At 52.2% G+C, this 21,160-nt stretch overlaps 1 protein-coding gene across 4 annotated transcripts in view; it reads right to left on the bottom strand.

Moving 5' to 3' along the window:
* Nucleotides 1-769: 769 nt before the first annotated feature.
* The window catches only part of RAP1GAP2 (RAP1 GTPase activating protein 2), a 185,131-nt gene continuing 164,740 nt past the window's right edge, over nt 770-21,160 (bottom strand). For all 4 annotated transcript variants that reach the window (XM_069542763.1, XM_069542764.1, XM_069542765.1 and 1 more), the window contains 8 exons: nt 16,200-16,337; nt 14,324-14,442; nt 11,275-11,388; nt 10,887-11,004; nt 10,265-10,391; nt 6,433-6,509; nt 5,984-6,022; nt 770-5,105 (listed from right to left, as the gene is read on the bottom strand). In XM_069542763.1, coding sequence (XP_069398864.1) covers nt 6,014-6,022; nt 6,433-6,509; nt 10,265-10,391; nt 10,887-11,004; nt 11,275-11,388; nt 14,324-14,442; nt 16,200-16,337 — 702 coding nt within the window. In that variant the 3' untranslated portion in view covers nt 770-5,105; nt 5,984-6,013. The remainder of the gene's footprint in view (nt 5,106-5,983; nt 6,023-6,432; nt 6,510-10,264; nt 10,392-10,886; nt 11,005-11,274; nt 11,389-14,323; nt 14,443-16,199; nt 16,338-21,160) is intronic.

Genomic DNA, 21,160 nt, shown 5'->3' with positions numbered 1-21,160 from the left:
GTGACAGTGGCTAGGGGACTCTGCAGTAGCCCTGCTTAGAATTTTCTTAGAAATGAACTGGCATCAAAGATGCCTCCATGCCATGTTGCTTCCTCCCATCTCTTCTTCACTCACGGTCAGACCTGCGTGGCAGTCTGACAACTCTTCAGCTTTCTTCAGCTCCCTCCTCATTTTCTCTCACAGGTCTTTCTTCTAACAAATGTTTTCTTCCTGTCTCGGAGTCTGCTTCTCAGAGTGCCACAACTAACACTGTACTCACTCAGGAGCAGCCTCAAAATAAGAGGTCTCTTCTGCCTTCCCCTTCTCCCTACTAACACTGGTGCGGATGTGCAGAGGAGGAGAGGCTGGGTTGGGGGGCAAGGGAGGACAAGTTAGCCACCTGTCAAAGAAAAACTGCCCCAGAGTTCAAAAGGCAAGGAAGACTTTATTTGAGGATTTGAGGCTATTGCAATCAGGGAGAGAGACTGAACTCAACTCCAAATACAACAGGGACAAATGGGGATTTCTAGCCAATGGCAGGGTGAGGAATTGGATGGAAAATTATTAAGAGGAACTTGGTTAGGTATCAAAGGTGAGGGAAGAGCAACTTGACTGGCTATTGAGAATGAAGCTGGGGAGTGGGGGGCGGGGTGGGTGCTGGTGGTCAGAGGGGTGTTTCTTGATTAAACATCTACAAGCTAGATACAGCCCATGGGAATATGGATTCAATCTCTGATGTACTGAAAGACACTCAGGACTGGGGCCCTAGGCAATGAAGTCTGAACACTGATGGACACAAAATATCTTATTTATTGTCAATTTCTGCAAAGACACATTTAAGCAACAAAATATACATTTGTCAACTTTTAGAATTTTATACATTAACAAATACAATGTGCTACCATAGCAATAAATTAAATGTACACTATTTACATTACATAGGCAGTCAGGGGTGGGGGTGGGGGTCTACAAATCACCTCCTCTGAAAGAGGAAAGACAGAAAGGTCATCATCACATGGATCACCATCTCCAAGCTACATCTCCAAGCAGGTTCTAGCACACAGAGGAATCTCTTCACACTTAAACAGCGGCACTCCCCAGGCTGGAGTGTGGAAGGGCAACGCCCGGGATAGGGGAGAGCTAACACACATGCTAAGGAGCGGGAAGGGGGGGGATTAACCCTTCCAAGTAGAAATGTCACAAGATCAGAAACGATGGCATTTAAATTCCAGTCTTCCAGCCACACACTCTCTCCCTGGGACTGATAAGGACAGGACAGTGCCCTTGCCCCCCAGTAGTGTCTCACTAGGCAGGACTCCACTGTCCTTGGCCTTAGTGGGGGGTTTCTCCTTTCTCCCAAAGAGGCACATGGCCCTGCTGAAAAGAGGGAGCTGTGGGGTTGGGGTGGGTAAGGAACTGGCGATAAAATAGCCATCAAAGCAGAACAGAATGCCCCAGTGGGGGGCCCCAGATGGTAGGAACAGCCCTGGCAAACTGCTGACTCTCCCTGCTCTGAGAGAGGGGTGCCTGGAGGCTGGAGAGGAGCCATGGGGCCCCTGCCGGCCACCGGTAGCCATGAGATCTGTTTGAACCTCGACCGTTCCCCCACAACAGACCTGTCTCTGTTGACTAAGAATGAATGAAGGTAGTGTTTGAGTTGGCACCTTAAACAGTCAGGGTAAGAACATGAAACGGGCTATCATCCCTTGAGCTGAGGTTTTTATTGACTACATGAAACGGGCTATCATCCCTTGAGCTGAGGTTTTTATTGACTACCTTTGTTTAACGATCAGGGAGAGTTCAAAAAGTTTCCTTTTACCCCTTTTCTCCTTAACTGAAAAAAAAAGGAAAGTGAGGTTTGGTTAACTGCATCTTTGCTCAGGCCTACGCCTTCATTACAGATTGGGACTGAAGAACTAATGTCACTGAGGAACAGTCCCCTGAAATCTCTTTCCCTCCTTGTTTTCTTTGCCCGAGCTGCAGCCAAACCCCAGAGCCCTCATTGAAAAAAATCCCAAAGAACATCCCTCCTGCTGAAAAGAACAGAGGCTGAGACTGAGACCCACCCGCACTGGTGGCTGCTGATACCTCCCAGCCAGTGCCGAGAAACTGGCTCACTGGCTTCCTCAGATCTCAGGCCCCCGGGAAATCCACTCTCTTGTTCCACCAACCACATAGGTAGTGCCGAAGAAAGGGCTCTGGGTTGTGGATTCTCATCCCAGCTTTGCCACCAGCTGACTATGTGACCTCAAGCAAGCTATTTCCCTTCACTGGAGCTGAAGGTTCTCATCTGGAAGATGACACAGTTGGATTAGATGCTACAAGGGGCCCAGAAGGCTTGGACATGGAGATGAAGCTGACAAGGTTGAACCACAGAATATTTTTCCCATGTCCATCCATTAGCAGCGATAGAAACTCTAGCTCTCTCCACATCTGTTTTTAAGTCTCAGCTCAGTAGAGGCATATGGATGCCCAACAGAGCTGAAAAGTGTAGCTTCTTCCATGAGGTCCCAGAGCCAAAGTTATGTCCAGGAAATACGTCTCTGATGGGACGCCTCAAATACCAGCAAGAGCACCATCAGGGATGAGTCTAGTCATAAGGACCAAGGAGGCTGGAGCAACCTTTGAGCCTCAAGACTAGATGGGGCAATAAAAGGAAAGACATTCTGGAGCAATGCAAGAGGGGGATGGAGTGAGCAGCCTTCAGGAATCCAAGCTGCCAGTCCCATGGTCCAGAGGACAAAGGGAGACTGGCCCATCCTCGTTCTCCTTCCCTCCACAGCCCTGGACCTCAGTGGGGCTGGTGGGGTACACTCTAGAAGCCACAAAATAAACTTCCTAGATGAAGTGAGGGAGGGACATTTCAGATCCTGCCCAGAGCATCTCCATCAGCACACAGAGGCCACTTAGGTCTGCTTCTTAGGGAGCGCACATACGCCTCTCAGTTTCTCTGGACACACTGAGCGATCAACCCGGCCATTGGCTCAGAGACAGGGTGCAGAGCCCTCTGGGAGGTGGGGGCTGCAGGAAGAGCAGCCAGAGAAGTGGGGGAAGGTGGGTGGAAGGTTCCCAAGTAGGACAGAATGGGGACCACCTGAAAACCCCAGGGGACCCCCCGAGCATGACAGACACACCCCAGCACAACCACCAGGCGGCTGTAAATAGCAGCTACTCAGAGAAGCCAGCCAGAACCTGGAGCAGTTTTTAAAGAAATGGAGTTTGACCTTTCAAGCTCCTTTAGAAGCCCAGCCAACAGAACGCTGCCAGAATCCGCGGGCCTCATTCCAGCCATGGGCGCTGCTACGGGGATCTTTAATACAAGCTAAACAGACATTGTTGACTTTCTAACCAGAATAAATCTAACCGGACTAGTACTTTGAGTAAACACATTTCCCAGATAGTGTGAAGGGGAGAGGTCCACCCAGCCTATAAATAGGATCCCACAGAGTTCACGTGAGTTGAGGATGAAGGACCAGGATTTTGCTCCAAAAACAAAAGCAATGGGGAAATTGTCACATCAGTCAAAAAACGAGTGTAACATTTTTATGTCTTGCCTTGGGGATAGGCCCAGATCCTGATGCAAACACAGCATTTGGTTGGAAGTCCATGTAATCTGCTCACTGAAACAGGAGCCTAGCGGTATCACCCTGGCAGCTGTGTGTCACTGAGGCCCCATACATACTTGGAGCTGTGGCACCCCTCAAGAGTCTGCTCTTCAGACTGTTTAACTTGGAGGACACCTCCTCACCTTAAACTCCACGATGGCCAGTCAACAGAAATGACCTATCACTGACTCAGATGGCTGAGAAGAAAGCAGGGCCCACTTCTCAGAGGGCGAGCCAGCTCAGCCCAGCAAAGGATGAGGGTGCAGGTAACGGGTAGTATCTGAACTATGCCCAGCAGGGACCCAGGTTGCAGGAATCCCACTCATGTGACAAATGCTTACAGACTTGTGGCTGGAGAGGAGAAGAGAAGGATTTAAGATTTAGGGTGGATCAAGCTCTGATAAAAACCAAAGGGCTTAGTAGCTGGAAAGAATCCCCCAGGGCACTGGCGGAGGCCAGACATCTAAACTGCAGAAAGACACCACCCATCCCCACACCTAAGCTAGATCAACCCATCCAATTGTCCCTCACCTCGCCTCTTGGGCTCCCCGCTAAGTAGGGGATGGAAGTAACTCTCTATGCCTCCCATGAACCTCCACAACCAGCAGGGACTTGGCTCCCAGCCAGCCCTTGGCCCTGAGGTTCTCCCTGGCCAAGGCCCCTGCATGCTCCTGGCTTTCCCTGAATACCCTCCCACCCCCGCTGCCCACCCCTTTGTGGGAAAGGCATCTGCTCAAAGGGGAGGGGCTGATGACTTCCCTGGCAGCTACCGCTTTCCCGCAGGAAGTAAAGCCGTCCAAGAACACGCCTCCCATGCATGCTCAGCTGTGTGTCTCAGCTTCACCCAGCCACATAGCTCAAGATCCAGGGGTAGCAGGGACAAAAGCAGTCTGGCCTGATGTCAGCAGGTGGGTAAGAAACTCCTAGCACAGAAGCAAGTAGATGTTGGGAGCTCCAGACATGTAGAAGCAGCAGAACCGGTTTCTATCAGGACGCTTTCGAGGACAGCTACAAATCTAGATTCTTAGAAAAATGCTCCCTCCGCCACCACTAAGTGCATCTGCTTCGGGGAAGGGAGACATGCTCGGTGTGGCTGCAGCCTCCTGCCTACCACGTCCAGGGCACGATGCTGCCCCTGCCTGGGAGCAGTGCCCTGCTGTCAGCCTCTGCTGCCCACCTCACCACTCTCTCTGCCTCTGGACTCTTGACTGGTACCCTATCCCCCTCTTCCCTTGCCCAACTCTTTCCCCTGCAGACAAAACAAGATGACAAATGACCCAGACACACATCACATCGGGCGGTCAGGAGCAGGGGGAGCCTGGAGGAATGAGGCCTTGCCCAGAGACGGGGAGGTGCTGGCAGGGACGGGCAAGGCTGTGGCCAGGTCGGGACACTGGGACAGACAGCTTGTCTGGTGGCCAGGTGGCCAGGGGAAAGGTAGGCCTGTGACGGTCAGAGTAGTGGACGGCACCCCCAAACTGCTGGAATAGGAGCCTTCTCCAAGACAGAATCGGGACTTCCCTGGAAAAAAACAAGAAGAAGGGAGAAGATGATCAAATAGTAGGTAAAGGAAGAGAAGGAGACGCTTGTGCCCACATGTGCTTAGGACAGGTGGCTGCCAGACACAAGGGTGCGGAGCTGCCACAGCCCACGAAGCTGGGCACAAACATTAGTGAACAAGGCATCTGAAGTCCTTGATCGAAGTGGGAATGAGTCTCAACATCCCCATTTACACAGGCCACGTTTGCATAATGAGCGCTCAGTTGTGCTCCTCCCCTTGGTTCCAAATGTGACTCACACCCCTGGGAGCCCCATGGCAGGGAGAAGGCTGGGCAGTCAGACGGGTCTCTAGTAACTTCCTTAGCAGGAGGCCAGGCCTTGGTGGTGGAGAGCTGGACCCGTGCCCTGCTCTGCCCAAAACCTCATGAGTCCCTGCCTGAGGCTGGGAGTAGGGTTCTCCTTGGGCTCACCCTGTACAATGCTTAAGAGACCAGGGCATCTCTGGACACACAGGGAAGACATGTCTCATCTCAGAGAACTGGACAAAGACACAAGGAGACAAAGGCTGCCAAAACAGGAAGGCCAGAGGCCAACTGAGGAAGGAGGGCTCTGGGCTACTGCCCTCTGCACGCGGGAACAGGCTGCTCCGGGGAAGGGAGACATGCTCAGTGAGCCTGGTCCAATTCCACCAGGCAACGCATCCCATGGGCACCCGAGGCCATGCACCCTCTTCCCCATCCAGACCTGAGTCCCACCATAGAGACTCCAGGGAAGAGGCACTGGCCCTCCCAGGCAGTCAGGATCTCTCTGGCCATTCTCTGGGTATCAGACCACCAGTACGCCGATCTCAGTGACACACCCTCCCTCGTGGCCACAGCAGGACCAAACACCTGACCCACCTTTGACAAGCGAAGGACTCCTCTTTCACATTAGTGACCCTGTTTCAAGAAAAATCCATATGAGAGTTTTAAATCACTAGACCACATAATTCCCAGTGACTACAGCTTCTGTATATTTGGTGCTCATCTCTCCAGAGAGCCTGGGAAGGGACATGAGGCCCCAGGAGCCAACAGCTTCCAACTTGCATCTGCCTGTGTCCAAGGGTGTGGCTCTGACACAGGAGGTGTGGAAAGGTGGCTGGTGAACCCCAGGCTGATGCCTGCACCATGGGGACCAATGGGGAACCAGCGGCACCCCCAGATGAGACCAGAGCTTCCTCCCTGCCCCCATGTGAGGTGTGAGGCACCCTCTTCCCCCAACCCCAAGAAGGACGGCTGGCTTCTGGAGCAGATGGGCATGTGGGAGGTGGAAGGCTCCCCCAGCTCCCCCTATGTCCCTAGATCCTTACCGAACTGGAGCTGGCATGACTGAGCTTATCAAAGCGGAATTTCAGGTTTGACCTCGGGGAGTTTCTGCTTTTGACATCTAGGAAAAAGAAGAATGCCCTTGAGAGGAGGGTGGGGCTACAGAGGTCACTGGGGCTAGGGGGTAGGAGCTGGATAGGGAGCCCCAGAGAAGCAGGGGGCGTCCTCTCCACTAGGTACTCTAGCTGACCTGTGCCGATTCACAAGAACCAACTCACATTTTTAGAAATGTCGTGAGCTGGTTGTTACACACAGTTATCTCTTTTTTAATTCTACAAGCTTACAATTAAACAAATTATATTCATCAAAGGTAATAAATACTCAGAAGTCATCTAGTTATTTCAGTACATTTTACTATTATTTATTCTCCTAAGATTATTTACATCTATTACGTCTGACGCATGTGCGTGCTTAGTCGCTCACACATCACTCAGTCACGTCCGACACTTTGCGATCCTTTGGACCGTAGCCCACCAGGCTCCTCTGTCCGTGGGATTCTCCAGGCAAGAATACTGGAGTAGGTTGTCATGCCTTCCTCCAGGGGCTTTTCCTGACACAGGAGTCCAATCCGTGTCTCCTGCACCGCAGGCGGATTCTTTACCACTGAGCCATCAGGGAAGGCCCCATTGTGTCAGGTAGTTCTTCCCAACTCCACGTCACGTGGATGCTTGAGGTCAGCCAGGAATAGTCACACCACGGAAGTCAGCAAACACTACAAATCAGGGCTTAATTTAATGTTTTCTTGTCTAAAACATTAAGAAACTCATGGAGCACATGTTAATAGAACGGATTATACTTGAAAATGTGTTTGTCTCTAGTCATTACATTGTGAATGGCACAAAAAACTGAGAAAACACTCTTTTCGAATTTGAAAACTGTTATCTGATTCAGCAGAGAAGCTGTTCACATCACTGACAAAATAATATCAATCATCATTCATGTCAAAACTACACTCATTCATCATCTGGAACTTTATGTTTTCTACAGATACAAAGGTTGGGAAAATATCAATATAAACATTTTGTGAGAATCAATTAACTCTGAGGAATTTATAGTAAAGAATGTTGTATATTTTATTGATATCATTATTTATAAATTATGTGCTTCAGATCCTTTATATCAGTAAAATTTACAGTAAACATGTGTGTGTGCGTGTGCGTATGTGCGCGCACGTGTGTGTGCGTGTGTGTGCGCGCGTGTGTGCATGAGTGTGTGTATGTGCGCGTGTGTGCGCGTGTGTGCGTGTGCATGTGTGTGCGCACGTGTGTGTGCGTGTGCTGTGTGTGCACGTGTGTGTGCATGTGTGTGCGCATGTGTGTGCGTGCGCATGTGTGTGCATGAGTGTGTGTGTGCGTGTGTGTGCATGTGTGTGTGCGTGTGTGTGCGTGTGTGGTGTGTGTGTGCGATGGGACAGCCAGTTGTTAAACACTGACAGCACACCACTGGCAGGGCGCTCACTCGGCTTTCTGGTTTTCCTCTGGCTGAGATAATCTACAGCTTGGTATACTCCATCTAGAAACTGCTGACTTACTCTTGGTGCTTCATATTCAAGGCCTCCACTCGGTACTATGACTGCCTTTTGGGGTGAGCCGCCAGCACCCTCTCAGGACCCCAGGGAGCTCACATATGAAATGACCGATGACCATGGCATTGGAGATTATGGAAGACCGACGTCAAGCCCTCCCAGCCACCTCCCTGCCCTCAGCCCGGTCTCCTCCTCTAAAACAGGTTTCCAGATCTCTACAAGCCCACCCCAGCCCTACAGGTACAAAGCACAAGACTTGTGGGCTGGGAGGGAGAGGCAGCCCCCCTCAGGGTTGAACACTCCATGGGAGGTGGGGTTGCAATAAGCACCGGCAGGAATCGCAGACCTATTGGAGGTCCCCTTCTGCCCTAGGTGACCTTCAGCAAGTCACACTCTAAACCTCCTTTTACTCAAAACCTTTTTTATTTTGACATTTATTTGATATCAAGTAGGATCCAGGCTTGGTTACAGATTCAATCATTCCTTCAGTATTAATTAATAAGCCTTGTTGAAAAAAAAAACCTGAACATTCACATTACTACCCCACTTTACAGATGAGGAAACTGAGACTCAGAGAGGTGGGCCTGTCAACACTGCACTGGGATCAGAACCCAGCTCCACAGCTGCTCAGCCACAGAAGGTTGCAGCCCTAACACAAACAACTGTTTACTTGGGACCCATGCCTTCTCTTTATCCCTAACATCGCAGGTCATTATTTGTCAGCATTTCTTCACCATGAGAACCCCAGAAGCACCGTAGTTTAAATGACCCTGCTGGCCCACTGGCCTTAAATGGTTCTATCATTTAGACTAAAGTTCCTCAACCCCAGCCTGACATTATGGGCCAGATAACTCTTTGTTGCGGGGCAGGGCGGGGGGGGGGAGCAGGGCGGGGGGGGCGGGGGGTTGCCTAGTACACTGTAGGGCCCTTAGCAGCATTCCTGACTTCTGCCCAGGAGATGCCAGCAGCACACTCCCCTCCCACAACCATGAAAATCAAAAACCCTCCAGCACTGAAAAGCATGCCCTGGGAAGCAACATCACCCTCGACTGAGAACCACTCATTACACTATTGTTTTCTTCCTGTTATTCAATAAATACTCAGGCTAACAGTTTTGCATCTCTTATAACCGTAAGCTCACTTGCTTATCACACAACCAACCATATGAGGTAGGAAATATTCCCCTCTCTCCATTTTTCATTTGGGGAAATGGAGGCACAGAAAAGACTCAGTAACCTGCCCATTGGAACATCACTAGTAAGCGGAAGACCCAGAATTTGGAGCCAAGCTCCAGAGTTCTCCACTACATAATACTGCCCTCCTCGGGGCAGGACCAACACTCTGATTTCCAGGCACACCCAGTGCCCAGTGGTGCCAAGCACACATGTCTGCTCGGACACCCCTTGGGCTCCAACCCCCGATTCGCTCCCCAGAGCTGACTCCTCCTTCTCTACCTGACTGCAGGGATCATAGGAACCTGAAAAGCCCACACTCTGTCTTCCCTGAGCCCTCACTACTGAACCTGGATACCCCTTGAATCCACATCCTTCTCCCATCACCCCAGACACCATCCATGGCCCTGTGACCCCTCACCACTCACCGTGACCCCTCACTGCTCTCCCTCCCTGCATCCACTCCCCACCAACCCTTTCTATTCAGCCAGCTGCAGCCATCAAGACAGTCTCTCTCCTCCTTCTAGTTAAGGACCTTTAAAGACTGAAGGCCCTCCAATGCCTCTCACTGGGGGCAGGATGAAGCAAAATCCTCACCAGGGTCTCCGTGGTGGCCCTACTGTCTAACCGCTGTCTGCCCTCTGACACGTCCCCTCTGTGCACTCAGCAGCACTGAACCACATGTGGGTCCAGAACACGGCCTCTGGGCTTCCCCCAGGCCTCCCCACTGCGGTTCCATCCACCTGCACCACGCTTCCAGCTCCTTATTGCTGTATTATCAAGATAGTCTCTGTGACAGAGAGGCCCTGGGTTGGTGATGGGGTAACGGGGAGGTCAGGGGAAAGAGCCTCAGCTTTCCAATCACACAGTCTCAACGCCTCTGGCAAATCACTGAAGTCTCTGAGCCTCAGTTTCCCCACGAGTACGGAGGGGACGAGAACACACCCTCTGATGAACAGATGCGGTGAGCCGGCAGAGCTGGAGGCCCTAACACTTTGGGTTGAAATGGAAACTGGACAGTTCAGCATGCCTGGGGCTCGAACCCCACCAACAGCGGCCAGGCCACAGCCCCGCCCCTGCCAGCCGCATGGTCCACACCGCCCAAGAGACACCACCAACCTGTGGGACTCCGGCTCATGATGATGGGGGTGGCGGCTGCCCCTAGGCTGGGGCTCTCGCTGCTTGGGGACGGGCTGTAGACAAACACCTCCTGCTTGAAGGGAGAGGTTGTGGACGGCTGGCTGCTCTGGGGAGAGAGGCTGGGTGAGCCGGGCAGTCCCACCCTCAGCAGGCCTGAGACAGGCTCCTACTACCCCACTTGGACCTGCTCTTTCCCTTTGTTGCCTCCAGCCTCTATTCCAACCTCTCCCCTGCCCCCCAGGAACTGCCCCTGACCCAGCCCCATGGAGAGAGATGAGCCCTCTTTCAGCTGGGAAGCACACCACAGGGGCACCTTTCAGTCTGACCTCTGACCCCTGCTGCTGATACTCCTGAGGGAGTATCACTCTGAGGAGTGAGGCAGTGTCACTCTGGGGGAGGACCCCCTAACCCTACCCTGAACCACTGCTCCCAGAGGGTGGACATGGCTAACTGGGCCTCTCTCGTTTCCTCACTTCCCCTTTTATTCGCCGAGCCTGCATGAGGCCCTGCCCACAGGAGCTATTTTAATGCACAGAGCGGTATCTGCCTGGGTCCAGGGTGCCCCTCGCAGCTCCCCAGGGTTGGACAGGGCCACACCTACCCCACTGTCACACTCCTCCATGGCCTCGCCCTCCCCGGCCGTGCTGCTGAAGCTGCTGGTGCTGGAGGAGGAGCGGGAGATGTTGGCTCGGCCGTTCTCCTTTAATTTGATGAAGGGCCTGCAGGGAACGGGAAGGCAGGCAGGCCCTGGTCACATGCCGAGACGCCCCCCACAGGCCCTCCCTGAGACTGAGGGTAAGGCAGGCCCAGCAGACCTGAGCTTGCCCACCAGCAGCCCCCCAGCAGGCCCCTGCTTTGGTGTTGGCTTTTGTGTTCCAGAGAGTTCCCACGGCAAGAGAAGCGGGTTGTCAGCCGACCGGGAGTGGAGCACATGTTCTGGGGCCCCGGGTGGCTAAAGCCCCCACCCCACCCCTACCTCACTCTCTTACTTCTCCTTGTTGGGGCAGGTTTCCGGAGAACTAGGGTTGGATGGGGTCTCAGACTTCATCTCCTGAGAAGAGTGTCCGCCCTCCGGGGTCTTGGGGTTGCTGGATGCACTGTCACTGGGGGAGACGAGGATGGAGAGAAGTGAGGCCAGGGGGCCAGTCCACAGCCCCCCGAGCACTCAGCACCATGGGGACCTGCGGGCCACAGTGCCCCCTGACAGCATGGCCACCAGGGCCTCCGCTCCCACCCAGACCTCCTCAGACACCGCGGCAGGCCACCGAATCCCCTGCTCCATCAGAGGCTACTCCAGGCTCCCGGGTGAGAGTCAAGAGCCATCAAGCAAGAGTTCTAGGCGGGTGCCCCCAAGCCCAAGTCCACCAGCCCCCACCCCAGGCAGGCCATCTCACGCAGCAGAGCTGTAGGTCAAGAGCAGGCCACAAAGGGAATGGAGGGGGTCTGGGACAACCACCCCTTAATGGGAAAAAAGAACCCAACACACATGGGCTCCCCAGGGTGCTATCCAGGCCACCCACTGCTCAACTCCAGAGGCTACACCTCACGCAGACTGTAAAACGAGCTCCCTGGGTCCAGGTGATGAAGCGGCCCTGGTGCTGGGAAGTGGGTCACTTTCAGTCTGGAGCTCCAGGGTTTCTTCCTCTTCTAGCTTAACAAAGACCAGGTCCTGACGCCCACTGCCCTGCTCACTTCTGAAGACATGATGGCCCTGTCTTCAATGCACTTTTATTTTTATAATGGCTTGATTGAGATATAATCCTTGTACAATTCACCCATTTAAAGTGTGCAATTCAATGGTTTTCAATCTATTCACAGAGTTGTACAACTATCACCACAATCTAATTTCAGAATATTTCAGCCTCCCCTGAAAGAAACTCTGGATGCACTTAAATCGCTGCCCATTCTCTCCTCCCCCCAACAGCCACTGGTCGACTCTCTCTCTATGAATTGGCTTATTCGGGATATTCCGTATAAATGGAATCATACGATGCAGTGCGGTCTTTTTGTGACTGGCTTCTTTCACTTAGCGTAGCATTTTCAGAGTTCATCTATGCCATAGTAGGTACTATGGTGTTTCACTACTTTTTATTGCAAGCAATATTCCATGCTAATTTCATTATTTTTTATTGCAAAGTAATATTCCAGGTTATGGATATACCACATTTCAGTTATCCATTTTTCAAGTGATGAACATTTGGACTGTTTTCACTTTGGGCTATTATGAAGAACGCTGTTATGAAGATCTTCATGCTACTTTTTATATAGACATATATATTATTTCTCCTGGGTACATACCTAGGAGTGGACCTGCTGGGTCATTCAGTAACTCTGTTTAACCCTCTGGGGAACTGCCAGACTGTTTTTACAAGCAGTTGCATTATTTTACACTCCCACAAGCTATGCAAGGGAGTTCCAATTTCTCCATATCCTCACCAACATGTGTTATTATTTGTTTTAGTATTATTATTAGAGCCATCCCAGAGGCAAGAAGTCCCTCAATGTATTTTTAATGAGGTGCTAGTGACCTCCTAGGGCTTCCCTGGTGGCTCAGACAGTTAAGAATGTGCCTGCAATGTGGCAGACCCAGGTTCAATCCCTGGGTCTGGATGATTCCCCTGGAGAAGTAAACGGCTACCCACTTCAGTATTCTTGCCTGGAGAATTCCATGGACAGAGGCTACAGTCACATGGGGTCTCAAAGAGTCAGACACAATTGAGCAAGTAACACTTTCACAACGATCTCCTGGTTGTCAACCCAAGCCAGGGTTTGAGTCTTTGAGTTGGACTTCTCTGTGGACTTGGCACTCCAAGAATGTCTCTCCTCCTGGCCTCTGAGACCCATTCCTACCCCTGTATCTCCAGGCTCTCTCCTCTTTCATCTTCTTCCCAGTCTTCCTCACTGGCTTTCCTCTCTCCACTTGCCCCTAAATGCAGGTCTTCCCCAGGCATTCTATATACCCTGTGGTGTGGCCATACTCCTTGGTCCCTCTTTAAACATCACCTCCACCCCAGGAGCTCCAGTCTCTCCTTCTTCAGTCAAGAGCTCTCCTAAGCTCAAGACCTGCAGTCTGATCACTTCCAATTCTGCCCTTCTCTCCTGGGGGGCCCACAAGGACTTACTCACATTTACAGGTTTCAGATAGAGCTTGTTCAGCCCCTTCTATAAACCTGCCCCTGGTCCTGCATGCTCAAGCCCAAGGCATGGTGCACCATCCAGGGCTGCAGACAGACAACTTGGAGGCCTGGACACCAATGCCTCCCTTCCCTTCACAAGATGGCAAGCTTCTGGAAGGCAAGTTTTCATCTTCTGTAGCTGTTGACAGAGCACTGAGCCCAGCATGGGGCAGGCACTCAACGATGCTGCTGACTGAATTAAATGATCAGTGGGCTCAGTGATTAAATGATCAGAAAGACCACTAGCAGGAACAAGTGAAGTATGATGCAACATGAGAGTTGTTTTAAAACAAAAAAGAGAGAGAAAGAGCATTCTAGAAACCCAGAGGAGGTTTGATGACCTTTGCCTGTGAGAATCAGGCAAAGGTTTCCATAAGAGCTGACATCTGAATAAGCACTGAAGAAGGGGGGCAAAGAAAGAAAAGAATTGTAGTGACATTTCTGCATGCGTGCATGCTAAGTTGCTTCAGTCATGACCAATTCTTTGCAACCCTATGGACTGAATTCCACCAGGCTCCTCTGTCCATGGGATTCTCCATGCAAGAGAATGGGTTGCCATGCCCACCTCCAGGGGATCTTCCCAACTCGTATGTCTCCTGCATTGGCAGATGGGAAGCCCACCTGGGAAGTCCAAAGGTGTTTCTAGTTTGGGGTCAAAATGCAAAATTGTACAGCTTTGGAAAGTCTTGTGCAGAGATCGCCCAAACCTGCCTCGGTGGATAAAGAGCTGAATGAGTGACGGGGGTGTGCAGGTGCCTGAAGTGGGGACCAGGTTCAACAGGAAGCCGTCTCCCGATCTATGCCAAGCCCTCCCCAAGGTGGGCCTCTGACAGCTGCAGCAGTGGTGAGAACTGACAGTTACCATCGTGTCCGGCTGTCCCCTTGGCCTTCAGAGCCCGTGTGCAGACGGGGGAAGAGCCCCGACCTCCGCTTTATGGGGCTCCGTGACTGGTTCTTCGCCGTTGCCACTGCCACCGGAGGCTGCCAATGAAACTGCCAGAGTGAGTGCTGACCCCTCAGACTCAGCCCTCCTTCTCCTTGTCCCCCTTTCCCACCTACAAATAGGCCCTGGTCTGGAGGAGATCCCAGAAAGCGGCAAGCCAGCCAGGAAGGTGAGATCTAATAATGCGGGAATGGGAGCTGGGACCCGGAGACTCAAGCCACCTGCAACCTGTTTTCCTGCGTTCTTAAGCCAAATCTGTTACCCAGGTAACAATCTACCAAAGATCAGCATTCCTGGAGGTCAGGGTCACCTTAAGGAGAGTCCCACATATTTAGAAAGACAGGATGACTCAGGCTGAGAACCACAGAGCTGAGAGTCCTGGGAGAGACCTGGACCAGTCTCTGGCTTTCACCAGTGAGGATGCTAAGGAGCCTGCGGATGAGGAGATTTGGCCTAGGTCATACGGTAAACCGCTAACAGACAAGCATGTGTGCCTGGGCTCCTGACTCTACCAAGAAATGGGTCCAAGCTGGTGTCACAGATTAGACCCAATAATAAGACAGACTGAGAGCAGCAGAGTGAGGTGCACACACAGCTCCAGGCAGGGGAAGCCCAAGAATGTGGCTCTGCTTCAGCCACATGCAAGGGGACCATGGAGAGCTGGGAGACCATGGAGGGGGAGACGAGAGCCTGTGGCCAACCTTTCGAGCCCACCAGGCTCCTCACCCAGGTCCCAACTTCTGCCCTCCACGTGCTGCTCAACCTCAGGCAAGTGACAAAACCCTCTGGGCTTCAGTCTCTTCATCCACAGAATCAAGATAAAACGGCCCTGCCCTGCTCATTCACAGACCTTGTGGGAGGAACCAGATAATAGCTATGAAAATATTTGGTAAGTTAAATGAATTATGCAAGGGACTCCCCCGGCAGTCCAGCGGTTAAGACCACTTTTCAATGCAGGAAGCATGGAACTAAGGTTGGGGAACTAAGGTTCCACGTGCCATGGAGTACGGCCAAAAAATAAAGAAAGAAATTGTGGGACATTATTTATAATACTAACAATTAGTATTGTGGTAGACATGTTCTGCAATGAAAAGAAAAGAGTCTGATCTGTGCAGATGCTACATCACTTTGCTTTTTTAAAGAACTGACTGGCTCCTTGCCTGACCAGCCTCTGGTGTGAGCTGACCAGACTAAACCCCACAGATCTGCCAGGTTCCTTCCTTGGGAACCGTCTACACAGTGACTAGGAACTCAGGCTTTGGATCAGGGAGACCTGCATTCAAATCCCAGCTCTTCAGCTTAGCTGTGTGACTTGTAGCAAGTCAGCTAAACCCTCTGGGCCTCCTTTTCCTCCAGGAGCTGTCACGGGACGGAACAGATAACGTTCAGGAATGACACAGCTCAGTGCCCGGGGGGCTCAGGGTGTGAGGGGGTGGGGCGGGGTAGGAGACAGCTACTGTTATCATTAATAAGAACAAAGCAAGGACACGCCTCCACAGTCAGGGGTCCCAAGCCCCCAAGCAAAGAGACTCACTTCAGGCGCATTTTGCAGGGTTGGCTCTGAGGTCGGCTCAGTGGTCGAGGAAACTCAGGGAACAGGACGACAAAAGGGCCTCTAGGCCGGGCCAACCCCAGGGATGCAGGCTCCATTTCAGAGACAGGGCTCACTCCCCAGACAGCCTCAGTTTCCCTCTGTCATCCCTGCTCTAAGTTGCCTGGCCCCAGCCTCCCCCACTGGGGCCTGGAGAATCTTCCCCGCGCCCTGCATGCCACCCTCAGGGCAGGCGGCTCTCACCGAGAAGGTCGTCTTGGTGACCTCCACGCTGTTATGGGTGATGCCCCCGCTGAGGCTGCCGGGGATGCCCCCGCCATGCTGCTTCTTCTGGCTGCTCACCATGGTCTCCATGGAGTGGCTGCGCACGCGGATGGCCCTCTGTAGGGAGAGCAGATGACAGAGGCCTGAGGGCTGGAGTCTGGTCCCTCTTGATGGCCCTGTCTGCTTGACGGGGTCTGCAGATGCAGCCTTCAGCATGCACACACATGATCACCCACCCACACTCACTACTGTTTGCAAAGTATTTTCATATACTCCATGCTCTGGGCATGGGTGGCTGTTTGCAGGCAGAGGTCAGAAAGGACAGCAGCCAGAAGGAGTCTGAGGGGCCAATGACCCAGCTCCTGGCAAGGTGGACAAAGGCCGTTATCTTCATCTTACAGGTGAAGAAAGAGAGGTTTGGACAGCCCAGTAAACCCAGGTGACCCTCGTCTGGCTACCACCTCTCCAAGCTACAGCTTCCTCATCTATAAAACGAGAATGATGTACTCCATGCAGGATCACGTGGGGACTAAATACGGTCATGTGCCTGACCCCAATCTGACTTTTTCTTGCACAAATTAAATGTATTTCTATATTTATGCACCAGCTAGCCCTTCTGCCATCATCCCAAAGTGTGCTGTGTGCAATGTGGAATACATTCACCTTGCTGAACCATAAGGAGCTCTTACTAATCCATGCACTGAGCCTTCCCCTGCATTTGCAGAGGCTTAAGAGACTATGAGGACAAGCCTCCAACCTGACACAGCTGCTGGAAGAAGAGATGCATGCTCGGACCAGGCAGAGGCGTGGGTTCTCGGCGGGGGCATGGGGCTGCTCAGGCCCATGTAGGATCACCAAAGCCCAAAGGGCACGTGGGCAAACAGTGACGTGTCCAGGAGGGGACAACCAGGATGGCCAGGGGCTTGTCACAGAGCAGGCAGGGATGAGAAGAGCTCAAATCAAGGCTGCTGAGCCTTCAGCAGGGAAGGGCAGGGGAGGTGATGACCACACCCTCAGGCGGCTCTACAGACCAACGTGGTTCTGCAACCGGATTCACGGACAGTGGTCCTCTGGAGGCAGTGCTCAGCTTGACCCAGGCGAGGATTTCCTGACCAGGGAAGGCCCACAGGATCCCACCTACCACGTGGATGCTACTCCCTGGTTCTGGACGCCTTCAAAGATGACCTGAATGTTTAGGAAGGGAAGATCTCTCCCATCACTTCCCTTTAATCACTCATCTGGTGACTCAATAATACAGCCAGGAGGCAATGCAGCTTAGAGATCACCAGCATGGAGTGCCAGGGTCCTACTGCCAGGACTATATCTGGACTCTCTGCTCCACCACCTATCAGCTGGTGTCCCTCGTAGGTTCCTTGGCTTTTTTGAGACTCACTTGTGAAGTGGGATGGAGGAGATCTACACCGCAGGGCTCTGGTGAGCTTACACACAGAGGGCCCAGCGCATCATAAATAACCCAGGTATGTGGCTACTCTATTGTTAGTGATAAGCATTTGTTGTGTGCCTCCCATGTGCCCAGCACTGTGCCAGAAATAAGGAGATTTAAGGGAAGGGAGTCAAAAAAGTTGAAGACTCAGCCTCTACCCCCAAGAAGCATACACGTCAGCTGGGGGAACAGGACACGTTCCTTAAAAAGTAGGGTGACACCAAAGACCCAGGGCCAGTAGGGGGCGCCCTCTGCATTCATTAGCTGTCCAGGGCCCCAGGGCCTCAGGTCCACATACAAACATACACGGATGCAGATATCCTTAGTTGCTCACAAACAGGTGCCTTTCCCCTCCACTGCCATGTCGCTTGTTGGCAGCAGAGCCACCATGGATCCAATGTCCCCTCTCCTCCTTGAGACAAAGGAGTAAATCCTGACCTCCCATCCCCCTGCCAGTAGGACATGAGGGGATGCCTTCTGGGGGCTTTGGCGAAAGGTTTCCTCAACGACCCCCAAAAGAACTGTGATGTGTCTGCTTCTAAAACCACAGCAGCCACCTTGGGACCAAGAGGCATCAAGCCTGAGGGACGAAGCTGACGAGCTGAGGATGCCAGAAGGGAAAGAAGAAACCTGGATGACCATGAGCCACCTCAGGCCCTGTTTTCAGTGAGCTGATGGACTTTCCTTATTGTGTGAGCCAGTAGAGGCTCAGCTTCAGAAAACTGACACGGAAGGATGGACAAGTGGACACAGCTCCCATACTCACGGGGTTCATTCCAACACTCGCACACGCATGTGTCAGCTTACACACTCCATGAGCCAACCTCCAGATGGTCTCATGTGGAAGAGCTAACCTCCTTCCCTCCCTTGAAGTATCGAGAGAAGAGCTTGGTCTGCAGCACGGTGGTCCCAAGAAATCAGCACAGATGGTGCCCCCAACCCACACAGCAGACCCCTGGGGGTGTCTCCTCAAGGTCAGGAATTCACGCTTTGGCCCCGCTGAGAACCACAACCTGCCTGCCTTTCCGTCCTGTCAAGGCAAGCTGATGCAGGAAGGAGCACTGTTTGCAAATAAGCATGAAACCTATCAACCTCCCATTCCTCATGCCACCTAGCCTCTCCTGTCTGAGCCAAAGACACCCCTTAAGGGATCTCATCTTTCTCCTCTTCTCTCCCTTTCTAGGCTCTAGAGTCACTGAGCAACAGTTTACTGCAACATGGTTAAAACAGCCACCACATTCTATTCATTTCATCACTTGAAGATCATTAAGTCATGGACCTTTTGGAGAACTGAAGGCAGGGAAAGCAGGGTACCATGCTAGGGAGTCCCCAGATTAACGTCAAAGATCCTCAAATGAATCAAGTGTTCCATAAATCTCAGCATCGCTTCATTCCATGGGTGCCCTCAGGTGCCACCAGCACTAGTCACCAACAACGCCACGTCAGCTAGTCATTTATGTTCTGATGTGTTCCCTGCTGTCTCTTTCCAGAGAACATCTGACATGGGTAAGAAGCCCTGTGTGATGGTATCTGGTCTGCTGAGCTCCACATACACGATCTTATGGAATCCTGCCACTCTCAGATACGGGGAGGACAGCACTGATAGAAAAGGTCCCTACAGGTAAATGATGACCCAGGTCACACTGCAGGTAAGGGATGGAGCCAGGACCCAAACTCAGAACCTGGCCTGTAAATAGAAAGGCTCCGGGATCCCAAAAGTGGTTCCGATTCAACATATAATTCAACTGGTTGATGGACTAAAGGTGATCAGAAACCAGGAAGCTTTAGCACCTCCCCGCCCCACCACCACCACCACACCCACACACACAAAAAATCTCCAACAGTGATGTCAGGGAAGAATCTTCTTGAATGCCCCTGATGCCGCTGTTTGAGTCAACAAGGCAAGAATGATAGATAATGGACTTACAGGGAATTCCAGGGATGTGCAGGGCAGCCATCTGCTGCTCAAAGCAAACAGGAGGGGGTTTGCATCCTGGTTCTTCCCAGTAGAGCATATGAACCTCTCGGAGACAGTCCTCTGGTCCATAAACATGAGGATGACATGGGCATGCCAGACACCTGGTGTGATACCTGCACACTCAGGGCCAGCCCTCCTCCTCCACCCTTAGGGACCAAAGGAGAACAAGACAATGGCTCCCTCCAAACCCTAAAATAATGCTTGATTCGGACAAAATCACCCAGTGACACGGTCTAAAGTATTCCATCAGTTTCAACCTGCTGTAGAGCTGGAAGCACTAGGCTTCTCAAGTTGGGCAGAAGGTAAAGGGTGAAGACAAGAGCGGAGGGCAGTGCTGTAGAAAGAAGAAGGCAAGGGGACAAAGGCACGTGAAACCTTTGCAGGAGTATCAGCAGGGACCAACTCTGCAGGGACCAACTGGACCTGTTCCCACTCACCCCAGTACATCCAGGCCACACTGCACCGCCCCTCTGCTTCCCAGGGACAAGCTCATGCTTTCAAGGCTGCCTGGGCCAGCAGCGGACAGCATGACCTTTGGAAAGGTCTTCTGTGCACTGATCTGAAACCTTAACATTTCCAGCCCTTGGAGTCTCTGATTTGTCTATTCCCAATTCACACAACTATCCCTACCTGCCCTCACAGTCTGCTCTCCTCCCAGCTAACCACCTCCGGTTGCATCACCATCCCCAGTCACTAGGGTTTCCCAGCTCTCCTAGCTTACCTTCAAATGAGTTCTCCTCTGGGAGAGTCAGAAAAGAGAGAGGGAGTCACTTTCTGGGTACCTGCTCACGTCACTTCATTTCAGCTGGGAAGGGAGCTGAGTACCAGTTAGCATCATGGAGGAAGCACATCTCCTCCAGGTCAGTCACAAACCTCTCATGCTTACAGATGGGTTTTGTGAGTGTTCCAGTTTAACAAACTCAAGACACAGTGCCCAGACATGAGCGCTAATGGGGACATGCGTACTGATACCAGGCAAGCACCAGAGGTAGGGAGAGAAAGGTGCTAACTGCCGGCCTGCTGAGATGGCTCCTAATCAGGGAGTACTGAGGTCCATAACAGATCTTCGGTCCCTCTAGCAGCCCAGTGGGATAAGGAAATATCTCTCTGCAACTCCACCTCGACAGACCAGAGCTCCAAGCCACAGCTACGGGCTGCCCTGCCTGTAGGGATTTCTACAGCGATTTCTGCAGCTTGGTGCCCCTCTCCTGCCACTAGGGGTCAGAGAAGACCAGTGCATCACCTACCACATACCCTCAGAGGATGGGAAGAAGTCACCTGACCACTCCCTGATTGCCATGGTCCCAGTTCCCCTGACACTGGGTGACCATCCCCTCCATGGTCCTTCATCCCCCTTCTTCATGATGAGGTCAGCCGAGGGTTAGCTAGCTAGCAGAGCTAGCTCCGTGTTTCTTGCTTGGGGTATTAATTCCCTGATAGCTCAGTTGGTAAAGAATCTGCCTGCAAGGCAGGAGACCCCAGTTTGATTCCTGGGTCAGGAAGAGCCAATGGAGAAGG

Source organism: Ovis canadensis, chromosome 11 (assembly GCF_042477335.2).
Source record: "Ovis canadensis isolate MfBH-ARS-UI-01 breed Bighorn chromosome 11, ARS-UI_OviCan_v2, whole genome shotgun sequence".
Lineage (NCBI taxonomy): Eukaryota > Metazoa > Chordata > Mammalia > Artiodactyla > Bovidae > Ovis > Ovis canadensis.
This window is presented reverse-complemented; position numbering and strand designations above follow the sequence as displayed.